General features: G+C 38.2%; 2 protein-coding genes across 2 annotated transcripts; one reads left to right on the top strand and one right to left on the bottom strand.

Annotated features, from left to right (window-relative positions):
• Positions 1 to 6488: 6488 nt before the first annotated feature.
• Positions 6489 to 11500, top strand: LOC311300425 (uncharacterized protein). The gene is made up of 7 exons (XM_084424677.1): positions 6489 to 6921; positions 7430 to 8100; positions 8174 to 8219; positions 8360 to 8451; positions 10419 to 10529; positions 10911 to 11190; positions 11291 to 11500. Exons 1-7 carry the CDS (start codon positions 6883 to 6885, stop codon positions 11492 to 11494), a joined length of 1443 nt encoding a protein of 480 aa, XP_084280803.1. The 5' UTR covers positions 6489 to 6882; the 3' UTR covers positions 11495 to 11500.
• A 245-nt stretch (positions 11501 to 11745) lies between these two features.
• On the bottom strand, positions 11746 to 17639 carry LOC311300424 (G2/M phase-specific E3 ubiquitin-protein ligase-like). Its single transcript, XM_084424676.1, has 15 exons — positions 17487 to 17639; positions 17070 to 17277; positions 16910 to 16985; positions 16481 to 16764; positions 16340 to 16405; positions 16150 to 16215; positions 15946 to 16022; positions 15783 to 15833; positions 15494 to 15699; positions 15294 to 15396; positions 15033 to 15195; positions 13392 to 13489; positions 13046 to 13193; positions 12825 to 12951; positions 11746 to 12030 (listed from the first exon to the last, which is right to left on the bottom strand). The coding sequence occupies exons 1-15, from the start codon at positions 17609 to 17611 to the stop codon at positions 11759 to 11761; spliced, it is 2070 nt and encodes a 689-aa protein (XP_084280802.1). The 5' UTR covers positions 17612 to 17639; the 3' UTR covers positions 11746 to 11758.
• Positions 17640 to 18744: the final 1105 nt, after the last annotated feature.

Consider the following 18744-nt stretch of genomic DNA (forward strand, 5'->3'; position numbering starts at 1 on the left):
AGCACATTACCCATCAACTCCAAACCCTTCACAACTTCATTTATTGTATAAAAATTGTCCACAATAAATGCTCTTCCTTTGTCATTTCACTGTTTATCTCCAGATGAGGCAGTTTATCAAACGACTGGCCACTCAGGTGGCGTCATAAGGCTGAAGGATTGAGTAATGTAGGAAACCGTACCAGTAAATGGGCCTGACAAAACCAATATTCCTCATTCTGAGAGAAAAGCATTTTGTGGAAAACGGTTGCTGCAATAAACAGAAGTGTTCGGACGTTATGCCTCCGGACTGCAAATTCCTAATGGACGCATTTGCTGCTTATGGTTATAATGTTTTTTTCAGTGACCACTAGGTAAGAGCCAGGTTAACAGCAAGCATAAGCAACATTAAGCAATGCAGATAAAAAAATAATAAAAAAAAACAGTTCATTAACTAAAGAGATCTCCACATTGTGACATACTAAGAGCGTAATGATCAATACAGTACATAAGGAATGCACTATACATCGGTACTATATCGGTTAAGTTCAATTAAACAGTTTTTGTTAAATAGTATCAATCTGGATTTATATGTTTACATTCAGATTACTTTTGTCTTCATCTAAAGCACATTTAAAGTTAATATTAAAAAACACAATGACAAAAATGGTGTAGGATTTACTTTAAAGCAATGTTCACTTAGAAATTGCTAATACATGTCAAAACTAATTACAAAATGGTAAGTAACACTTTTTAACAATTTTTGTTAAGTATTAATTCGTATTTTCTTGAAAACGTACTCCAAAAATCTTTATTTACAACTTTAAAAAATACTGTTTTAACAGTGGACTAATAATTAACACTGTTAAATGTAATCTTTAGCAAATCTCAAAATTAATATCCATTGTATTTTATAATGTCTAAATTCACTTGTAGCATCTAAAATGAATGATTCGTATTTATTATTTATTTAATGAAAATAGTATATAATTTTAATATCAGCCGTTATTATTTATTGGCCATAACACACAAATAATCATAAATTTATCGTATCGGCTAGAATTTAAATATCAGTGCATCCCTAATATCTATCCATCCATAATCACACAAATTTGTGCCTGTACATGTGAAGTAATTTGGCTGAAGTAATTTGGCTTGAAGTCTGCCGCATCCAAATCGAAGTGGAGCTGACAGGTTTGGCGCAGTACACAACAGACCCTATCCAGTGTTTTTGTTTTGGGGAAAGAGCTCAATGTCTGACTCATTTTTCAAACCTTCCAGAACAGCTGGAGGGGGGAAGAGGGGTGGGGGACCAACCAAGTGAAGTGGGAGGGGCATGCCTAGCCAAGCTGATCCAATTTAAATATGCAAATGTTATCAGAGTTGGAAGAGGAAATTGGAAGACAACTGGAGAACACAAATGCGAGAACAAAAAGAACAATATATAATGCAATTAAACGTTTAGCATTGTTTAGCCTTCAATTAAGGAGATAATTATACAGCTCTACACTTTGGCCAAGCTACAAAACACATAACAGGGATCTGTTAATTCGCTTCTCAAATCATCCGTCTCCATTTAAAAGGTACCCGAGGGAATTTGCCCCAACAAAAAAAAAGTGCAAATCACAGCAGTAGTCAGCAAATTAAGATGTTAGGTGCAAAGCTTAGCTGAAAATCGAAAATTCTGTCATTGTTTACTCACACTCATGTCGTTCCAAACCTGTATGATCTACTTTATTCTGGTGAACACAAAAGAAGCATTTTTGTCTTTACAATGAAAGTCAATGAGATCCAAAACAACTCTGGACCCCACTGAATGAAACTTTCATTGTATGGATGATGAAAGTCAGGTTTGAAACAACACAAGCGTGTGGCAACTACCTACGATTAGACATTAAAACATTAAAAGTGAGCTGCTCTATTAAACCTGTGCTCCAAATTTGAGCACCCCATCTGTTTTTTACATCAATACCTGTCAGGTCACAAGTAATACGTCCCAATCCATAAGCTTTAAACAGATTGTTCTTAGCACTTCCTTGATAATAGACCTAAAATCTCCCATAAATGCTAATTCAAGCAGCTCATATCTGTCAGGGCAAATCAAGCCTGAAATGAGTTCAGTCAGGCGCACCCCTGGTTTCCTCAGAACCGGAGTCGAGCTGAGCCCACCACGCTCCCATTATCTTCCGCCTCACTGAGTCCAAGCATATAACCAGGCTGGGAACAAAAGCATCAGGGGAGAAGCCCCCAAAACCCCACTTTTCTCAGAATAGAAATGGCGAGGGCGAGGGCGAGGGCGAGGGCGGGGGTGGGGGGTTAGATGGGGCAAAGCCATCAAACGGGTTTTCTACCCGTTCATCTTTCGAGAGCATAAGGCTGGCCCTCAGGGAGGTGAAACTAAACAAATAAAGGGGCGGCTGCTTCAAAACGCTCACCCCTGCAAGCACCGATGTGCATTTTACACAATCAGCTGCAGCTCACGCACCTAATGAAATATTTTCGGCCCACCAACATACAATGAGATCTCCATGGAGATTGGTTTTCTTTTCGAAAAATCATCAGGCAGTAAAATGATTATCGGGCATGTGCCAGGTTAATTTCAAATGAGTTTTCGGCTCAAATTGGATGGATATGTAAATGACCGAGGTTAGATATTGACCAGCATGAGACACAACAGAATGTGACTTCTGATGTTTAGTATTTGTTCGTTTAACAAGTCGGGACGGGCTCCTCATTTATGTGTGTGTGTGTCAGACTGTGTGTGTTCAATTGATTTGTTCTTTAATGACCTTGTCTACATGATGTAGTGCAGTAGAGTGACTATCTGTCTGGATCAACTAGAGGGTGGGGACAGGTGTCTGGACCGACAACTGGGATTGAGGGGCACTGCAATGGGAGGGGAGGGTCACAGGTACTGTCCCCCATGGTGAAGGTATGGGGTCTGGACTGTCAGGATGGGACAAGCGTGCCGTCACCAGAGAGGTGGAGTCTGAACATCTGGTGGTGCTTTCTGTCAGTAACCTCCTGCCACAGACACGTTGAGGATCCCACATGGAGGTGATATACTATTAAAGGAGGGTGTCTTGACACAAGCAAAATACCCTATCTACAGCATTATTTATCACTTAATATAACTGCAAATTGAATAATCTTTTTTGGAGGTCATCCATGACCAATTACAGCGGTTGAATCAATACAATATGTTCTAGACTAGTAATTTCTCCGATGATTAATGCATCATAATGATATATAGGGGAGGCTGGGGATGGATGTTGCACTTTTGCACCACTGAATATTCCACAGGGTAGATTTATTTGTGTAAGTCAATTTCTCTACAGACACATAACTTAGTAGCAGCTACAAAAAAAAACCTTTTGATTTATTTCCAATATTATTGGCCAAAAACAAAGACGAAGGTCACTGTACACAAAGTGGGGATTTGTCAAAAATGGAACCTGCCACTTTAGCCTTTTAAACACTTTTTGAATATATTAGTGCTGTCAAACGATTAAAATATTTAATCGCGATTAATCGCATTAATGTCATAGTTAATTCGCGATTAATCACAATTAATCGCACATCTTTATCTATTCTAAATGTCTCTTGATTTCTTTTTGTCCCATTATTTTTTTCTCATCTTAATGCTCTTATCAACATGGAAAAGTGGATTGGCTTGCTTTGTGCAAAATGGCATTGGCATATACTGTAGTGTTCAATTTCACACTAACATTCTCACTAGGAGCAATCTCTCACACAATGTAACACTGTCCATCAATAAAAGGGTGAAAGAAATACTGACGAGGTCCTGATATTGACGAGGGGGCGGAGAATTCGCATCAGCTGTGTGTGTGCTTGGCCATCAAGTGGTATTTCAGACTGGACGTGCTGCGTTGATAGCTCAGTTCACAACGACAAAACACACTTGTAGATCACTTTGGTCTTGTCAATTGAACCATTTGGCAACTTTTTAAAAGTAAACTTTCCATTCAGAATCATATTGGCATCCATTTCGGCGTCTCGCGCTCATCATTCATCCACTCAAAACGTAACGTTAAAGGGGGTCGCACACTGGACGAGAAGCGAAGCGCAGCGCCTCGTATTTAAAATTCGAACACATTATTCTCTATGAGTGTACACCACACCGGCGGCGCCATTCGGCGTTTCAACTGCTGGCCATAAACTGAGAAAGTGCGCGTCCGATTAATTGCGATTAATCGCGAATTAACTATGACATTAATGCGATTAATCGCGATTAAATATTTTAATCGTTTGACAGCACTAATATATACAAAAAGTGTTTAAAAGGCTAAAGTGGCAGGTTCCATTTGTGACAAATCCCCACTTTGTGTACAGTGAACTTTGTCTTTGTTTTTGGCCAATAATATTGGAAATAAATCAAAAGGTTTTTTTTGTAGCTGCTACTAAGTTATGTGTCTGTAGAGAAATTGACTTACACAAATAAATCTACCCGATAAAAGTTGTCCTAGACGCGGCTTCTCGTCCACTCTTTGGCCGGCTCGCAAGCCCAAACAAGTGTGTGTTGTAGTTTTACTAACGTTACTAGTTGTTGCAAAAGCATGTAAAAAAACGACAAAATGTTTGCTAGGCGTTAATCTCGCGCTAAAAAAATTAACGCTGTTAAAATGGGTTTGCGTTAACGCCGTTAATAACACGTTTAACTGACAGCCATAATATATATAGCCTATATATATATATATATATATATATATATATACTGTATATATATAGAAAATTGATAACATTTATCAAATTAATAAATTGCATTTTAAAATATTTTATTGTAATAATGGTTCTCAATATTACTGTTTTTATGTATTTTTTATTTAAATAAATGCAGCCTTGGTAAGCAACTTTCAAGAACATACAGGGCTGTATCTTACCGACCTTCAATTTTTCTACTTAAAGTAAAACTCATGTGACAACTAGCCCCAAGCTCTTCTATTTAATAGCAAATGACACTGCTGGGTACAAATGTGAGAAACGTCCTCAAAATGCATGCAATTCACAGCACAGACAAACCGCAACAAACATGTTTGTTGGGTTTTGTCAGATCCTACTGGTGTCTGTTGGCGTTGGTCAGGGTTTGTTTTCACCTGATTGACCATGTTCAATCAGCGCTTGTCGGTGTCTGTTGGGGCAGTGTGAAACATGAAGTTATTTTTCATAAGATTCTAAATCCAATGGCCAACTTGTTTGTTGGTATTTGTTGGCGTTTGTCTGTGCAGTGTGAATTGGCCTTTAAGGAATGTGATCAGTCCAGCTAAATGAGGCTGATGTTAGGTTTTGATTGAATAAAACCCGCTGGTAAAAATGACTCCTGTGTCTTTGTGATGAATTGCACATCTGATTGGGAAGGTCAGTGATTCAGACCCAGAGTAAATGTTCCGTACAGAGGTAAAGACATCAGTGACAATGGCCATTTTACTGGTTTTGAAGAAGTGGTTTAATAATGCAGTATGTGTTCATTGAATGAGGTGAGTTATTCAGGTGGAGTCACGTATTCATCTCTGTCAACTCTGACATGCACATGTGGGCTGACAGCCGCCCATAAAAAAACAAAATGAACAGCAGAGCTCCAGGCAATGGGGATGGGACATCCCTGCCATAACAGCTGGAGAAAGTGTACTTGGTGCAAAACAGGACATGATCCTACTTTCAGTGACACACAGCTAAAGTGTGACACAAAAAATAAGACCCACACACCTGCACACAAACACACACATAACAACTTGAAGGACATGAACATGACTGAAGATAGTCCATCATCATTTACTCAAATAAATACATCAAAATATAACCGAAAGTGTGATGTGGCTTAGTGTGGTTATCGAATCAAGAAGGCTGTGAATTAATTCAATAAATGTGTGTGCTACGTGTTTCAGAGTGAAGCGCGGCACTGTGTTCATTTACACACATGGAGTTTATGCTACAGGGTTTCAGCATCTTAGAGCGGCTCAGTTTACAGTAAATGCTGCTCTACACAAACTCCATCTCTGCATGTGCTATCCACCAAAATAATAGCTTGACGGTTTAATGTTTAAAATGTAAGAAATCCCCAGTAAAGAGTATATCAAGTGTGAACACCTTTTTTTCAAAGTCTTTACCAAATCATTATTTTTGCTTCTTTAAAAAAAGATTTGCATTGTCTATGCAGATGTACTACAAACTAAAACCAATCATTTTTGTTCCCAAATTAGAATTAACATTCCTGTATTTTTTCATTACAATTTTAACTTGTAATGGAGTTCGTAATTTGAACTCGTAATATTTTAAGAGCTATAACTTGTACCATGTGGCCTGTAACAGTCATCAGCTGGAGTGCCCTTGAGAGCCACCTGAGGGCACTCCACATCAGATTATCATTATTCACTTACAACTACATTTCCCATAATTCACCGTCTGGACTCATCATCCCTGATTATCACATTCACCTGTGTCTCATTATATTGTTTAGTTCACCCCATATAAGCCTGGTTCCTATGGAATAAAATCACTTTCAAAAATAATCGTACGTAATTCAAAACATTTGTGTGTAATTTTAATATACTCGTGCGTAATTTAAAACTATTGTATGTAATTCTGTTTTTTGTCCGAGTTGGATTCCAAAATCTACGGCCACGACAGTTTACAGATGCGCGATTCTGTGTGTTTTTTAGAGTACAACTCTAAAATGTACGACTGTGACAGTTTACAGACACAGCGCGTGTTTTCACAACAGCTCTGTTACACACACGAATGCGAATTACGACCATGAAGTGCGGTGTGCGAAGCGACTGTCAAAAATACGTCATCAAGGTCACAGGCATTACTATCCGAGGGAAGATGAATCGATCCAACGAAGTGCGCATGCGCCCCACCAACGTTTTAAACCACTGGCGCCGAAATGGCAGATCAGCAGCCAAGCGCTCACTCCTCGTCTCAGGTAAGTTCTTTTTTTAAATTATTATTATTATTATTATTATTTTTTATCTGACATGTTTAAGCACTGGTCATCAAACTTGTTCCTGGAGGTCGTGAGGTCGGAGCTAACGTTAAACTCTGCACGACACCGGCCCTCCAGGACCGAACTTGACGACCCCTGTGTTTAAGGGTTATTTATCACTAATAACAGAGAGGAGCAATATTACAGAGATAGTATAGTAGGTAAGATAAGCTCTTAGAGTACATGTAACGTTAGGTGCTTAAAGAAGACAGTTGTTTAGGAGGTCATCACTGCAGCCTGTAGCGCGATGAGATAGGGCTACATAAAAGAATGAGCAATTTTAAGTGTTGACTTCCTAACAGCCGTGTTACGTGCACTGTATGTTAATACACAGGTCATGTAATATAAGTGTTCACTGTTTAAGTATTGAAGTCATATTTCATTTATCACTAATAAAAGATTGAATTTTGTCTAAGTAATATTAATGTCAGAGTAATTTGACTTACAGGGACCGCTGATGACGCACCTACTGGAACGCCTCAGGTCACGAATAAGTGCAGTTTTAGATGGTCATCAGCTGGACTTGGACTATTTTCAGTATGTTATCAATCAAGAAGTGTTTATTTTGTCATCAGCCTCCACTGTCTTTGATGTGCCAAATGATATTTTGGAGACCCTCATGGATTTGCAACAAAAAATTCATGCAGCTCTTTCCCAAGAGGTGGCCCCAGTTCTTACAAGGGAATGTGGTGGTGGACGAGGTCGACCTAAGTTTATTGTTTCCGAGGAAATGCTGTCCCGTCTCATAGAGATGTCTTTACCAGTTTCCTGTATTGCGAACATTTTAGGAGTAAGCCAGTCAACAATCTTCCGCCGAATGCGTGACTTGGGTTTATCTGTAAAAACTACATATAGCACCATGTCTGACAATGAATTGGATAATGCCATTTTGGCCATCAAAAGAAGACTACCAAATGCTGGATATAGGATGATAAAAGGCTGCCTGCAAGCAGACGGACACAGAGTTCAATGGAACCGCATAAAAGAATCCATGCACAGAGTGGATGCCCCTGGAATTCTGGAAAGGATGACCCAGCTGGGGTGTATTGTCAGGAGGTCATATTTTGTTCAAAGTCCACTGTCCTTAGTCCATATTGACACGAACCACAAGCTCATAAGGTATGGTCTTATTTTTTACCTTCGAAAGTGTAATGTTATGCAATATTACGTTTAACATGGTTTTACTTTGAAGGTACAACATCATCATATTTGGTGGGATAGATGGGTTCTCACGAAAGGTAAACACATTTATTTCCAACCCAGTGGAATCTATCTATCAATCAATAATATTACTTATCTATCTATAATCTGACTATCTATCTGTGTTAGAATGTATTGAATGATTTAATGTATTACATTTATTTGTTTTTTGGTATAGATCATGTACCTGGAACCAGCAACAAACAACCGTTCAAGCACTGCCTTATCATTCTTTCTCCAGTCTGTGCAAAAACATGGCTGGCCTTCAAGGTAGGAGAAAATTGTTTTTCTGTTATCACTTCCTTGCGTTTAGTTAAACCCTCATCCGAGAGGCGGTATTAACATTTAGTGACATGGCATCTGACACACAGAAGCCAATGGCACATGTCACTATGCGTATTGGCACATCCGGTGGCACATCCGGTCTTCATTGGCATGTGCCAATGGATAGTGGCATGTGTCACTGACATTACTGGCATGTGCCAGTGGTGGATAGTGGCATGTGTCACTGACATCGCGACACACTGACACTGACACCTGACTGACACATAGTTGCGGAACATGTCACCGTGTTGCGACACCTCCAGTAGTGACTGACAGATTAATCGAACACCTATAGCCTACTGACGTAATTGTTGCACAAAATCCTAAATAAATAGCCTAATTTTGTGATATTTAAAATATCAATTAAACGAATTAAAGTGCATTAATATTTTTTCAAACGTGTTATTTGTGTCACGTCTGTATTTGATTGGTATGTGCCACTGAATGTTTTGTAATACCAGTGCTACTTTATGTTGTTTATCTCGCAAAGTCACAAACTGCCCATTCTAGGAAAGACACGAAATAAATCAATCATGGGTCACTACGAATAACGTATTAACAGTCGCGCCCGTTACTGTAAACCTTTATTTTTGCGTGATGCTGCACGGACGCACGCCAGTAGGTGTCAGTATAAGTGAGTGTAACACTGGCCAGCGCAAGATTCTCATCTCATCTGGCCAGTGTTACACTCACAATTGATATTTTAAATATCACAAAATTAGGCTATTTATTTAGGATTTTGTGCAACAATTACGTCAGTAGGCTATAGGTGTTCGATTAATCTGTCAGTCACTACTGGAGGTGTCGCAACACGGTGACATGTTCCGCAACTCGGTGTCAGTCAGGTGTCAGTGTCAGTGTGTCGCGATGTCAGTGACACATGCCAATAATGTCAGTGACACATGCCACTATCCACTGGCACATGCCAATGAAGACCGGATGTGCCAATACGCATAGTGACATGTGCCATTGGCTTCTGTGCGTCAGATGCCATGCCACTTAATGTTAAAACTGCTACTGGCCCTCATCCCTCAGGTCATTTTGACCCAAAACTGATTTTCCAGTTTATAAAAATCGTGTGTTGATCGTACCGGTCTAAGATTTCTTTACTTTTGTCATACTTGCACCAGGAATACACACACACACACACACACACACACACACACACACACACACACACACACACACACACACACACACACACACACACACACACACACACACACACACAAAACTGAGTGGATTTGAGGAGTTTAAATGGGTGCAATAAAAAAGTAACAAAAGGGTCCCTCGTGGGTCATTTTGACCCACATAGGAATGAATGGAATGTACGAGAATTTTTTTTTTTTTTTTTTGATATACAAAATCTGAGACAAAGATTTATACCCAAATGAAGGGCTGAGACTACAGAATATCCCCAATGCAGAAAACACGCATGATACACACACTCCAATAGAACATATTATAATGTGTCATGTTTCTGCTGGGATATGACTCATTTTCCCTTTTTTTTTTTTTTTTTTTTTTAACTTAACAGTTACATTTGAGAGACTGAGTTTATATCAGTTATATATTTTTTTAAATATACTTATATTTATGAAATTGTATGAATGTACACACATGTTTAGGTTCTAATTCAGCTAGATTTTTTTAATGTAAAAAAAAAAAAAATCCAGAATAAAAGGTAAATATAATAAAAATCACCCAAAAATAATAGAAAAACCTACATAAATATTTAGAAATAAATTATAAAAATGGAATTAAGATTTCTGGCCCTCGGGTCATTTTGACCCAGGAAGGACACTTCTGTTATAGGTTCGGGAGGGACAGATGAGTAAACATGTTTATTTGTATTTTCTTAACATTATGGCAGTCAAGCAGATTTAACCTCTCCCTTCACCCCTCCATTTCAGGGTCCGGGGTGATGAAGGTGTGGAAAATGTGGCAATTGCCGAAACCATGTTTCGTGTGAAAGGGACTGGAAGAGGAAGCTTCATTTCTGGGAAAAGCGTACATAATCAGAGGTAATAAACAAGTTAAAGGGATACTCCACTTTAAAATGAAATCTCTGTCATCATATACTCACCCTCATGTTGTTTCAAACCTGTATGAATTTCTTTCTTCTGCTGAACATAAAGGAAGATATTCTGGTCTCACTGACTTTCATAGTATATATATTTTTTCCTGCTATGGAAGTCAATGAGACCAGAAACTGTCTGGTTACTGATATTCTTCTAAATATCTTCCTTTCTGTTCAGCAAAAGAAAGAAATTCATACAGGTTTGAAACAACATGAGGGTGAGTATATGATGACAGAATTTTCCTTTTAAAGTGGAGTATCCCTTTAAGATGTCACACTACCGTGTAATTTATAATTTTTAATTGATACATTTTGTATTCTCTAGAATTGAACGCCTGTGGCGAGACGTCTGGGTCAGCGTAACACAGCTGTATTACGAAATACTTCACAGCCTTGAGGAAGATGGCTTTTTGGACTTGTCAGATTCCCTTCATGTGTTTTGTGCACATTATGTCTTCCTCCCACGTCTGAAGCGTGACCTCCACAGTTTTTCTGAAGGCTGGGACAATCATCCATTACGGTCTGAAAATGGGCTCACCCCTAACCAGATGTGGATAATGGGACACATGCACAACTCATCTGGAGACAATGAAGAGAGTTTTCAGGTTTGTTTTTTTTAATTGATTTTCTATGCCTTCAAGTTATACTGTCAAATTGTGCTTTTGCATGATGCGTGAAGTAATTAAAAAAAAAAATTCATTTAAGAATTTGGAACTGTTTGGAACCGACTGGGAGACGTTTGATAGTGTGACAGAAGATGATGTTGGAGTTCATGTTCCAGAAATTGAGTGCCCACTCACTCCTGCTCTGATGGAAACAGTAAAATCCATCTTTAATCCTCTTGCAACATCTGACTGTTATGGCAGAGATATTTATACATCTTTGGTTCATTATTTTGAAAGTCTTTAAAATACACGAACAACTGTGTGAGACCATTGTAAACATTTATTTAGCAAATTGTGTATATATTTGGAAAACTGTAACAAAGCAGCACAATGAATGATGAAAATGTATTTGTAAATAAATTCAGAACAGTTAATGATTTTGAGTTTCCTTAACATGAAAATTCTCAACAAATATTGTCAAAGGAACAGTTTTACTTGTGCCAATAAACAGTGATTCAAAAAGAAGCTGAAAGTTGCTGTTTTAACATGCTTTCCCCACCAAATACATTTAAACATTGTCAAATGACTCCCCATATTTCATAGCTATTTCCATTATGTTTTTAAATTCATTCAGTGTTTTCAGGTGAGCAGTAGGAAACGTAATTGTGCGAGTACATGCGCTTACAGTTGGAAAACACACAGTGTGTTTTGTGTCACAGTCGTGATTGAACTTCACAGTGATGTTGAAATCCTTCTGGTCACTGGGGAGAATTGGCTTATGTCTCTGGCCTGTCATCCACTGCATAACTTTACCTGCAGTCATTTGTTCAGCTTCACCGTCTTAAAAACAGGGAGGGAGGGAGGCTTAAAGGGATAGTTCACTTTGAAATTAAATTTTGGTATGTTTTAGCTTACCTCAAGGGCATCCAAGATGTAGGTGTCTTTGTGTCCGCAGTAGTTTCAATTGTGATGTTTTTAGGTCAAACTGTTCTTGTCTGTCAGTCATATAATGCAGGTCTATGGTCACTGTCTCAAAGAGCATGCACAGTGAAGTCCAAATTAAACAATTCCCCATCGTAAGTACACACTGATGGCCTAAAACACGAAACGGGCGGTTTGTGTGAGAAAACGAACAGTATTTATATAGTTTTTACCTCTTGTACACAGCCACGTCCAAGTGATCTGCGCAAGCGCCGGAAGTGATCTCTAAGGCAGAACGCGCACACGTCACACACCAGGAAGCGCGCGCGCCCTCAGATCACTTGGACGTGGCTGTGTACAAGAGGTAAAAACTATATAAATACTGTTAGTTTTCTCACACAAACCGCCCGTTTCGTGTTTTAGGCCATCAGTGTGTACTTACGATGGGGAATTGTTTAATTTGGACTTCTCTGTGCATGCTCTTTGAGACAGTGACCATAGACCTGCATTATATGACTGACAGACAAGAACAGTTTGACCTAAAAACATCACAATTGAAACTACTGCGGACACAAAGACACCTACATCTTGGATGCCCTTGAGGTAAGCTAAAACATACCAAAATTTAATTTCAAAGTGAACTATCCCTTTAAAGTTCTGTTAATCTTGTTTTCATTCCACTAAGTATGTTGTGCTATTATGATAATACATACCACAATCCTCAACTTCCTGTAGGAAATCCTGGAAAAAGTTCATTACATTTACTTCTTTGGTGTATTTCACAGAACCTTTGTCACTAAAGACAGGGTGGCAATTCTCCAGAATGAAGCCTGCATCCACCTTAAATAAAGGAGATAGTGTTAGCATTTCTATATGCCTGTCACATTTAACATGTCCTCATTATGAAAACACCATAAGAACCACAATGGTTTACCCTGTCATCTTTTTCCCCTGGGACAAACAGTGGTAGACATAAGTCTGGATGCATTTCCATGACTTTCTGGAGATCGTAGAGCTGCAGGCCTTTTCTCAGCTGATCAAGCATTGGAACAACTCTCATAGTGGAGTGTAAAACAATGGCTCTAGAGGCAATGTAATGGTTTCATCAAATGTTTAAAACACTAAACAATATTTTAAAAAATACAGTAACTCAATTTTGATGTACTATATGATAAATGTGATGCTTTTTGTTATTTACTATACTACATTTCATAAGATTACAAATGCAGGTAAAATTTGTAACTTTTTGTACTCTGAGGAGAATAAAAAGTATAGAGCACCTGATTATGTTGCTTTTCATGTCGGCAGACACTTTTCCAGTGTATCCACAGCTTAAAATCTCATCTGTAAACTCACTCAAATCATCTGTTGAGTTAACCTAAATACAGAGAAATAGAATACACTCTTATTGGCATCCCATATTTGCTTTTAAAGGGATACTCCACCTTAAAATGAAAATTGTGTCATCATATACTCACCCTCATGTTGTTTCAATCCTTTATGAATCTATTTCTTCTGCTGAACAGAAAGGAAGATATTTAGAAGAATATCAGTAACCAGTTTCTGGTCTCATTGACTTCCATAGTAGGAAAAAATATATACTATGGAAGTCAGTGAGACCAGAATATCTTCCTTTATGTTCAGCAGAAGAAAGAAATTCATACAGGTTTGAAACAACATGAGGGTGAGTATATGATGACACAATTTTCATTTTAAAGGTCCCATTCCATGGATTATTTTTATTATTTTAGAATGTTTCCTGGGGTGCCCTTATAATGTTAGTATGTTTTTTAGATCAAAAATTGTTATAATTTAGAAATAAAAGGCATATTTCCTAGCCTGATTTCATTCCCTGGTTTGAACACTCTGTTTGAAGGGGCGTGTCTGCTGTGAGACTTCAGTGTAAACGCCCTCTGCTGTGATTGGCTGACATGCTTGCATATGAAATATCTGGCATTAAATGTGGAACTATCTGAAAAACTTTTACTATTACAGCTATTATACGTTTTTACTATTACAGCTATCTGGATTAACGAATCGTGAGAAGTTTAAGTATTTAGATCTATTTCAATCACATAAAAGGTTGCAGTGATGAGCATTGAGCAGATGACAGCCTGTTGATCGCGTGAAAGATCTTATCATTGCAACACAGTTTCTGCACTCTCACTAATGATTTCACCAATGCAAACATGATGTAGGTACAGTAAGAGCTTCGTTGTGCAGCGTAACAGCGTCATTGATTTCATAACGAGTTTTGGCAAGTGTCCAGATAAACTCGCGCTGTGTGATTGACAGCTTGGGCGATTGGAAAGGGATTGTTCTTTGATCACTTTCTGTATATTAATCACAGTTTAAGTAAGATTATTTTCATCCTACTAAGAGAAACGAACGATGTGAAGAGTGATCGCTACTTCCATATTAAATCACTACTTACCGCTTGCTGGAATATAGTTGAAATTGCCCCCTTCGTCAGTATGAAACGCTGAGAGAAGTCTGCTTGATATTATTCCAGGTTAGAAAAACAGTCCGTGGTGAAATGGACAGAGCAAACTAACTTCGAATTAAACTTTTGCGGTATCCGATTATAGATAAACATCAACCACGTCTGTTGACATTTCGCCATCAATACGCCTGTGTTCCTGTGGGCGGAGGTTACGGTTCTAGTGACATCATTAAAGCAGGATGTAGAGGGGTGTAGTCCAATCCAGCCGTTTTTTGTAGTCAACTTCTGTTAAATAAAATATCTCGCTTGGCATTGAACTTTGAGCTTTATAATTTTACAGATATTATTTATACTCTAACAACAACATTACACACTAACTAAAGTTTGAAACATGGGATCACATAGAACGGGACCTTTAAAGTGGAGTATCCCTTTAAACATTACTATATATTACTTACATTTCAGGTTACTATTTTACCTTCTCAATGAGCAGGGAGAATTCCAAATCTGTGACATCACTGGTAGTCACCTGTATACTGTCATTATCTCCAGAGCAAAGATACTGGAAACACCACGCGCGCAAAAAAACCGGCGGTGGTCCTCCTTGTGCTAGACTGACAGCCATAATTTCTCCTGCACTTCTAATACCATACCACAGTGGATAAAACAAAACCTTGAATCAACCAAAAAGGTTTATTGAAACATGTTGAAAAATGTTAACTGATCAAATCTTGCATACCTGAAGTAGTTACGATCCAAGCTGTTGAGACAATAGACTGGATTTTTCCCTTTTTTATCTACACCAGCGATAAAAAGTCTTGTTTCAATCTCGGCAATCATTTCTAGACAACAAATACAAACGGTTTAAAATCTGATCTGACACAATGTCTGCTTTAAAATATAAAACATACATTTTATAATGAACTAAATTAATTATACCTGTTAAGAACTCCTTGCTAAGAGCACCAGAGTCAACCCCTGCTTCGCCAAAAAAGGTAACCTTTAGTCTGCCTTTTGGTGACGATTTCTTTTGGCGCTGCCACTGCTGCATTCCTCTGTTGTAGATGTCATTCCGAGAAATGCAGATGGAAAAGGTGTTGGTTTGATCAACTTTACTGCCGATCCAATTCAGAATCTCCCCAGAACTTTGTAATAGAAATAAACAGAAACGAAACATGAAATGTACCAGCAAAGCAAAACAAACACTTTCTTAATATACAATTTTTACCTTTGAAGTGTATTTATTGGGTCACTGAAGTTATCATCATATTCTGCAGTTCTGCACACAAACAAAAACAAAAATTAAATGCTTTAATATTTCAAATTGCTGGATAGGAAACATTTAAATGATTAATATTAGATAAGTGACACTAAACTATTTAGTAATTTACCGTAATCCACAGTTGGCTGCATGTATCTCTATAACATCACTGTCAAAGGTTTTCTTGCACAGTGGACACTCAGCAGTCTGATGTGACATTAAAATACTGAGTTAAATTACACACAAACAATCGTTTAGGAACCATGCATAAACCATAAACTGAAAATTCATATATTTTTGAACACATAAATAGATAAATAAATATCCTTTTCACCTTCTCTGTCCAGACTTCATTTATATTTGAAGCACAGCTTTCAGTATCTGGTGAATTTTCCAATTCCTGAAAACGTAAAAAAAAAAGAATAATAATAATATCACATAAAAATAGTGTTTTCAGAGCTTATGAAATTAAAAAAAAAAAAAGATCAGTATCATTTTTTTTTTTTTTTTTTTTTTAAACACACCTCTTTCCAAGTGTCAATAGAAGTTGAATTATCTTCTTGTGGGGAGTCTGGGGACTTCTCCATCGACTGGAAATAAAACAGAAACTCATCAACCTTGTTTTTAGAGCTCACTGATGACTAAAATAAACACCTTAGACTTACATCATCACTTGAGATACACAGATCCACATGTTCCATCTTACAGTGTTTTATGTGTACTGGAAGGCACTGAAGGGGAACCATTTTGCTGCAGAGTGCACACTGAGCTTTGGGCATTTTTTCAAATTCCCTTGCATCAGGTGGTAATGGAGTTGTGTCAATTTGCTCTTGCAGAGGAACTACATACATTGTGCTCTTTCCATTGCTGCTCACGGTTTTTAATTGCTGTCCATTATACCCATCAGGGTCAGGAGGGATGACAGTCAATTTCCGTTGACCACCTCCACCTATGATTCAAAGTATTTAACAGAATATAGAAATAGACAATACACCAAAAATATTTAATAGATAAAATCCATCTGATATCTATAAACGCGTATGATTTCAATTCACATAAGTATTAAGAGGTTAGAACAAAACAATCCTACATACCTGAGCACTTGTGCAGCAACCATCCTCCGCAGATTTTTGCCAGTTTTGGATATGCATTAACAAGCACCTCTGATAGCTTAATTATCAAAGGCAGAGTAAAAGAAAGTAAGGAAATTCACCCAACACAAAAAAACAAGAAAAAATACATTATTGATCTTACCTCTGAATGAGTCATGTTTTCGGTTATAGTTAATGATCTTCTCCCAAGTCCTGCAAGTGTAAGTTGTAATTCTGTCTCTCCTTTGGGTGTTTTCTCATATTGTTGGTCAAGGAGAAAAAAAACCATCAAAAAGCTTTTCTGTGGCCGTTTATATGGTCCAAAACGTTTTTTACCCCTCACTTCCTTTCTGAAGAATCCAGGAAATGACCTAAAAAAGGACTTCATTTTTATTTTGAGCCAGTTTAGAACATTGAGAACACTCACATGTGCACTAATATATGTGATGTAATGTTAATGTGTGATGAAACTTATATACAGTATGTAATAAAAAAATATATAAATATACTGTACAAACTGTATATTCCACCAGTACAGACACACATTTTATTAAAACAACAATTACATTGAATCTCACACCTAGCCATTTCCTGCTGAACTGACTGCACATTTGACTTGGACCTTCTTTCTTCTGCTGACTGTACACTGATATTGGACTGGTTCCCCACTTTCGGTTGTCCAACACTTAAGGTGTTGGTCAACATCGACACCAGATTCTGGGCTGTATGCAAGATGTCACCTAATGGAACCTGATAAACAAAAACAGATGTATTCCGATTATTTTTGAAAGTGATTTTATTCCATATGGTTCACCTCATCATTCCCTGCGAAGTCCTGTACATTATTCCACTGCATTTCTGAGTGTTTCCTTTGTTGTCATTGTTTCTGGTTCTTGATCTCTGCTTGTGTCCTGGTTTTCCTGTTCCTGCCTCACCCTCTGGATTTGTCTGTTTGTTTGGATTGCCTGCCTGTGTATGACCTTTGCCTGGATTCTAATTACGATTTTGATTTACTTTATTAAACTGCATTTGGATCCTCAACCTTCATGTCTCGGAGCAGTTCATAACATGGGCGCTGTACCACCTGACCACATTTTAGTTGTGTTCAACTTGAAGTGGTGCTGTGCAGACTAGGGATGGCGAAAACAAAAACATTTCTTGACCGACCACCGAGCCTCATTAGCCGGTTGAAACCGGTTAACTGATTAGTTTAAAATATGCTACGCTATTTGAAATAACAGCCATTTCGAGCCGCGCCTGCAATTTCGCAACTCGCATCTTTCTGCCTCCCGCTCACACACACACACACACCCGCCCTTCCAGTCACGTCACTTTTTTTAAAAATCCCCTACAGCACGAAACATGAGTCCCGCAAACGCGGCGCCGAGGAGCTTGTATGTAATCAGAGGACAAATGGCTCCTTAGTTTCGAAATGGTTTGGGTACAAGGTGATCGCGTTGAAAATAAAGGCGTTTGTCTAGCTTTAGAAGCTCATTTGAAACATTGCCGCGGCTCATTTAAGAAAATGACAGTTCCGAAGAGACGCTGCTTTAGTTTGAGGTAGTGCTAACAATAATAAAGAAAGATGATGATCATCATCACCTTACATCATAGATGATGTGCTACTACTGTATTTAAGCACTGTATCACACAAGTTGCAACTTACATCTGTGTCATTCTTTTTGGTGAAATGGTCCCACACACTACTTTTCTTTGCACGCTTCATCCTGTCGTCTGCCCTGGCTCTAACCTCGAGTGTTTTAGCCTGTAGCCTTTACTTTTCGCAAACCCAAACGCTGTGACCTCGCGCCGTGTGAGGGATTTGTTCACTTCACACA

Source organism: Rutilus rutilus (genome assembly GCF_951802725.1).
Source record: "Rutilus rutilus genome assembly, chromosome: 11".
NCBI classification, from domain to species: domain Eukaryota; kingdom Metazoa; phylum Chordata; class Actinopteri; order Cypriniformes; family Leuciscidae; genus Rutilus; species Rutilus rutilus.

What these genes read in the sequence shown, in the direction of transcription:
- LOC311300425 (XM_084424677.1), top strand. Translation starts at nt 6,883, where the DNA reads ATGGCAGATCAGCAGCCAAGCGCTCACTCCTCGTCTCAG. An exon ending in ACGAACCACAAGCTCATAAG is followed by an intron (nt 8,101 to 8,173) that starts GTATGGTCTTAT and finishes TTTACTTTGAAG; the next exon opens with GTACAACATCATCATATTTG. An exon ending in AAAAGCGTACATAATCAGAG is followed by an intron (nt 10,530 to 10,910) that starts GTAATAAACAAG and finishes TGTATTCTCTAG; the next exon opens with AATTGAACGCCTGTGGCGAG.
- LOC311300424 (XM_084424676.1), bottom strand. Translation starts at nt 17,611, where the DNA reads ATGTTGACCAACACCTTAAGTGTTGGACAACCGAAAGTGGGGAACCAG. An exon ending in CTATTGACACTTGGAAAGAG is followed by an intron (nt 16,216 to 16,339) that starts GTGTGTTTAAAA and finishes TTACGTTTTCAG; the next exon opens with GAATTGGAAAATTCACCAGA. An exon ending in ATGAAGTCTGGACAGAGAAG is followed by an intron (nt 16,023 to 16,149) that starts GTGAAAAGGATA and finishes ATGTCACATCAG; the next exon opens with ACTGCTGAGTGTCCACTGTG.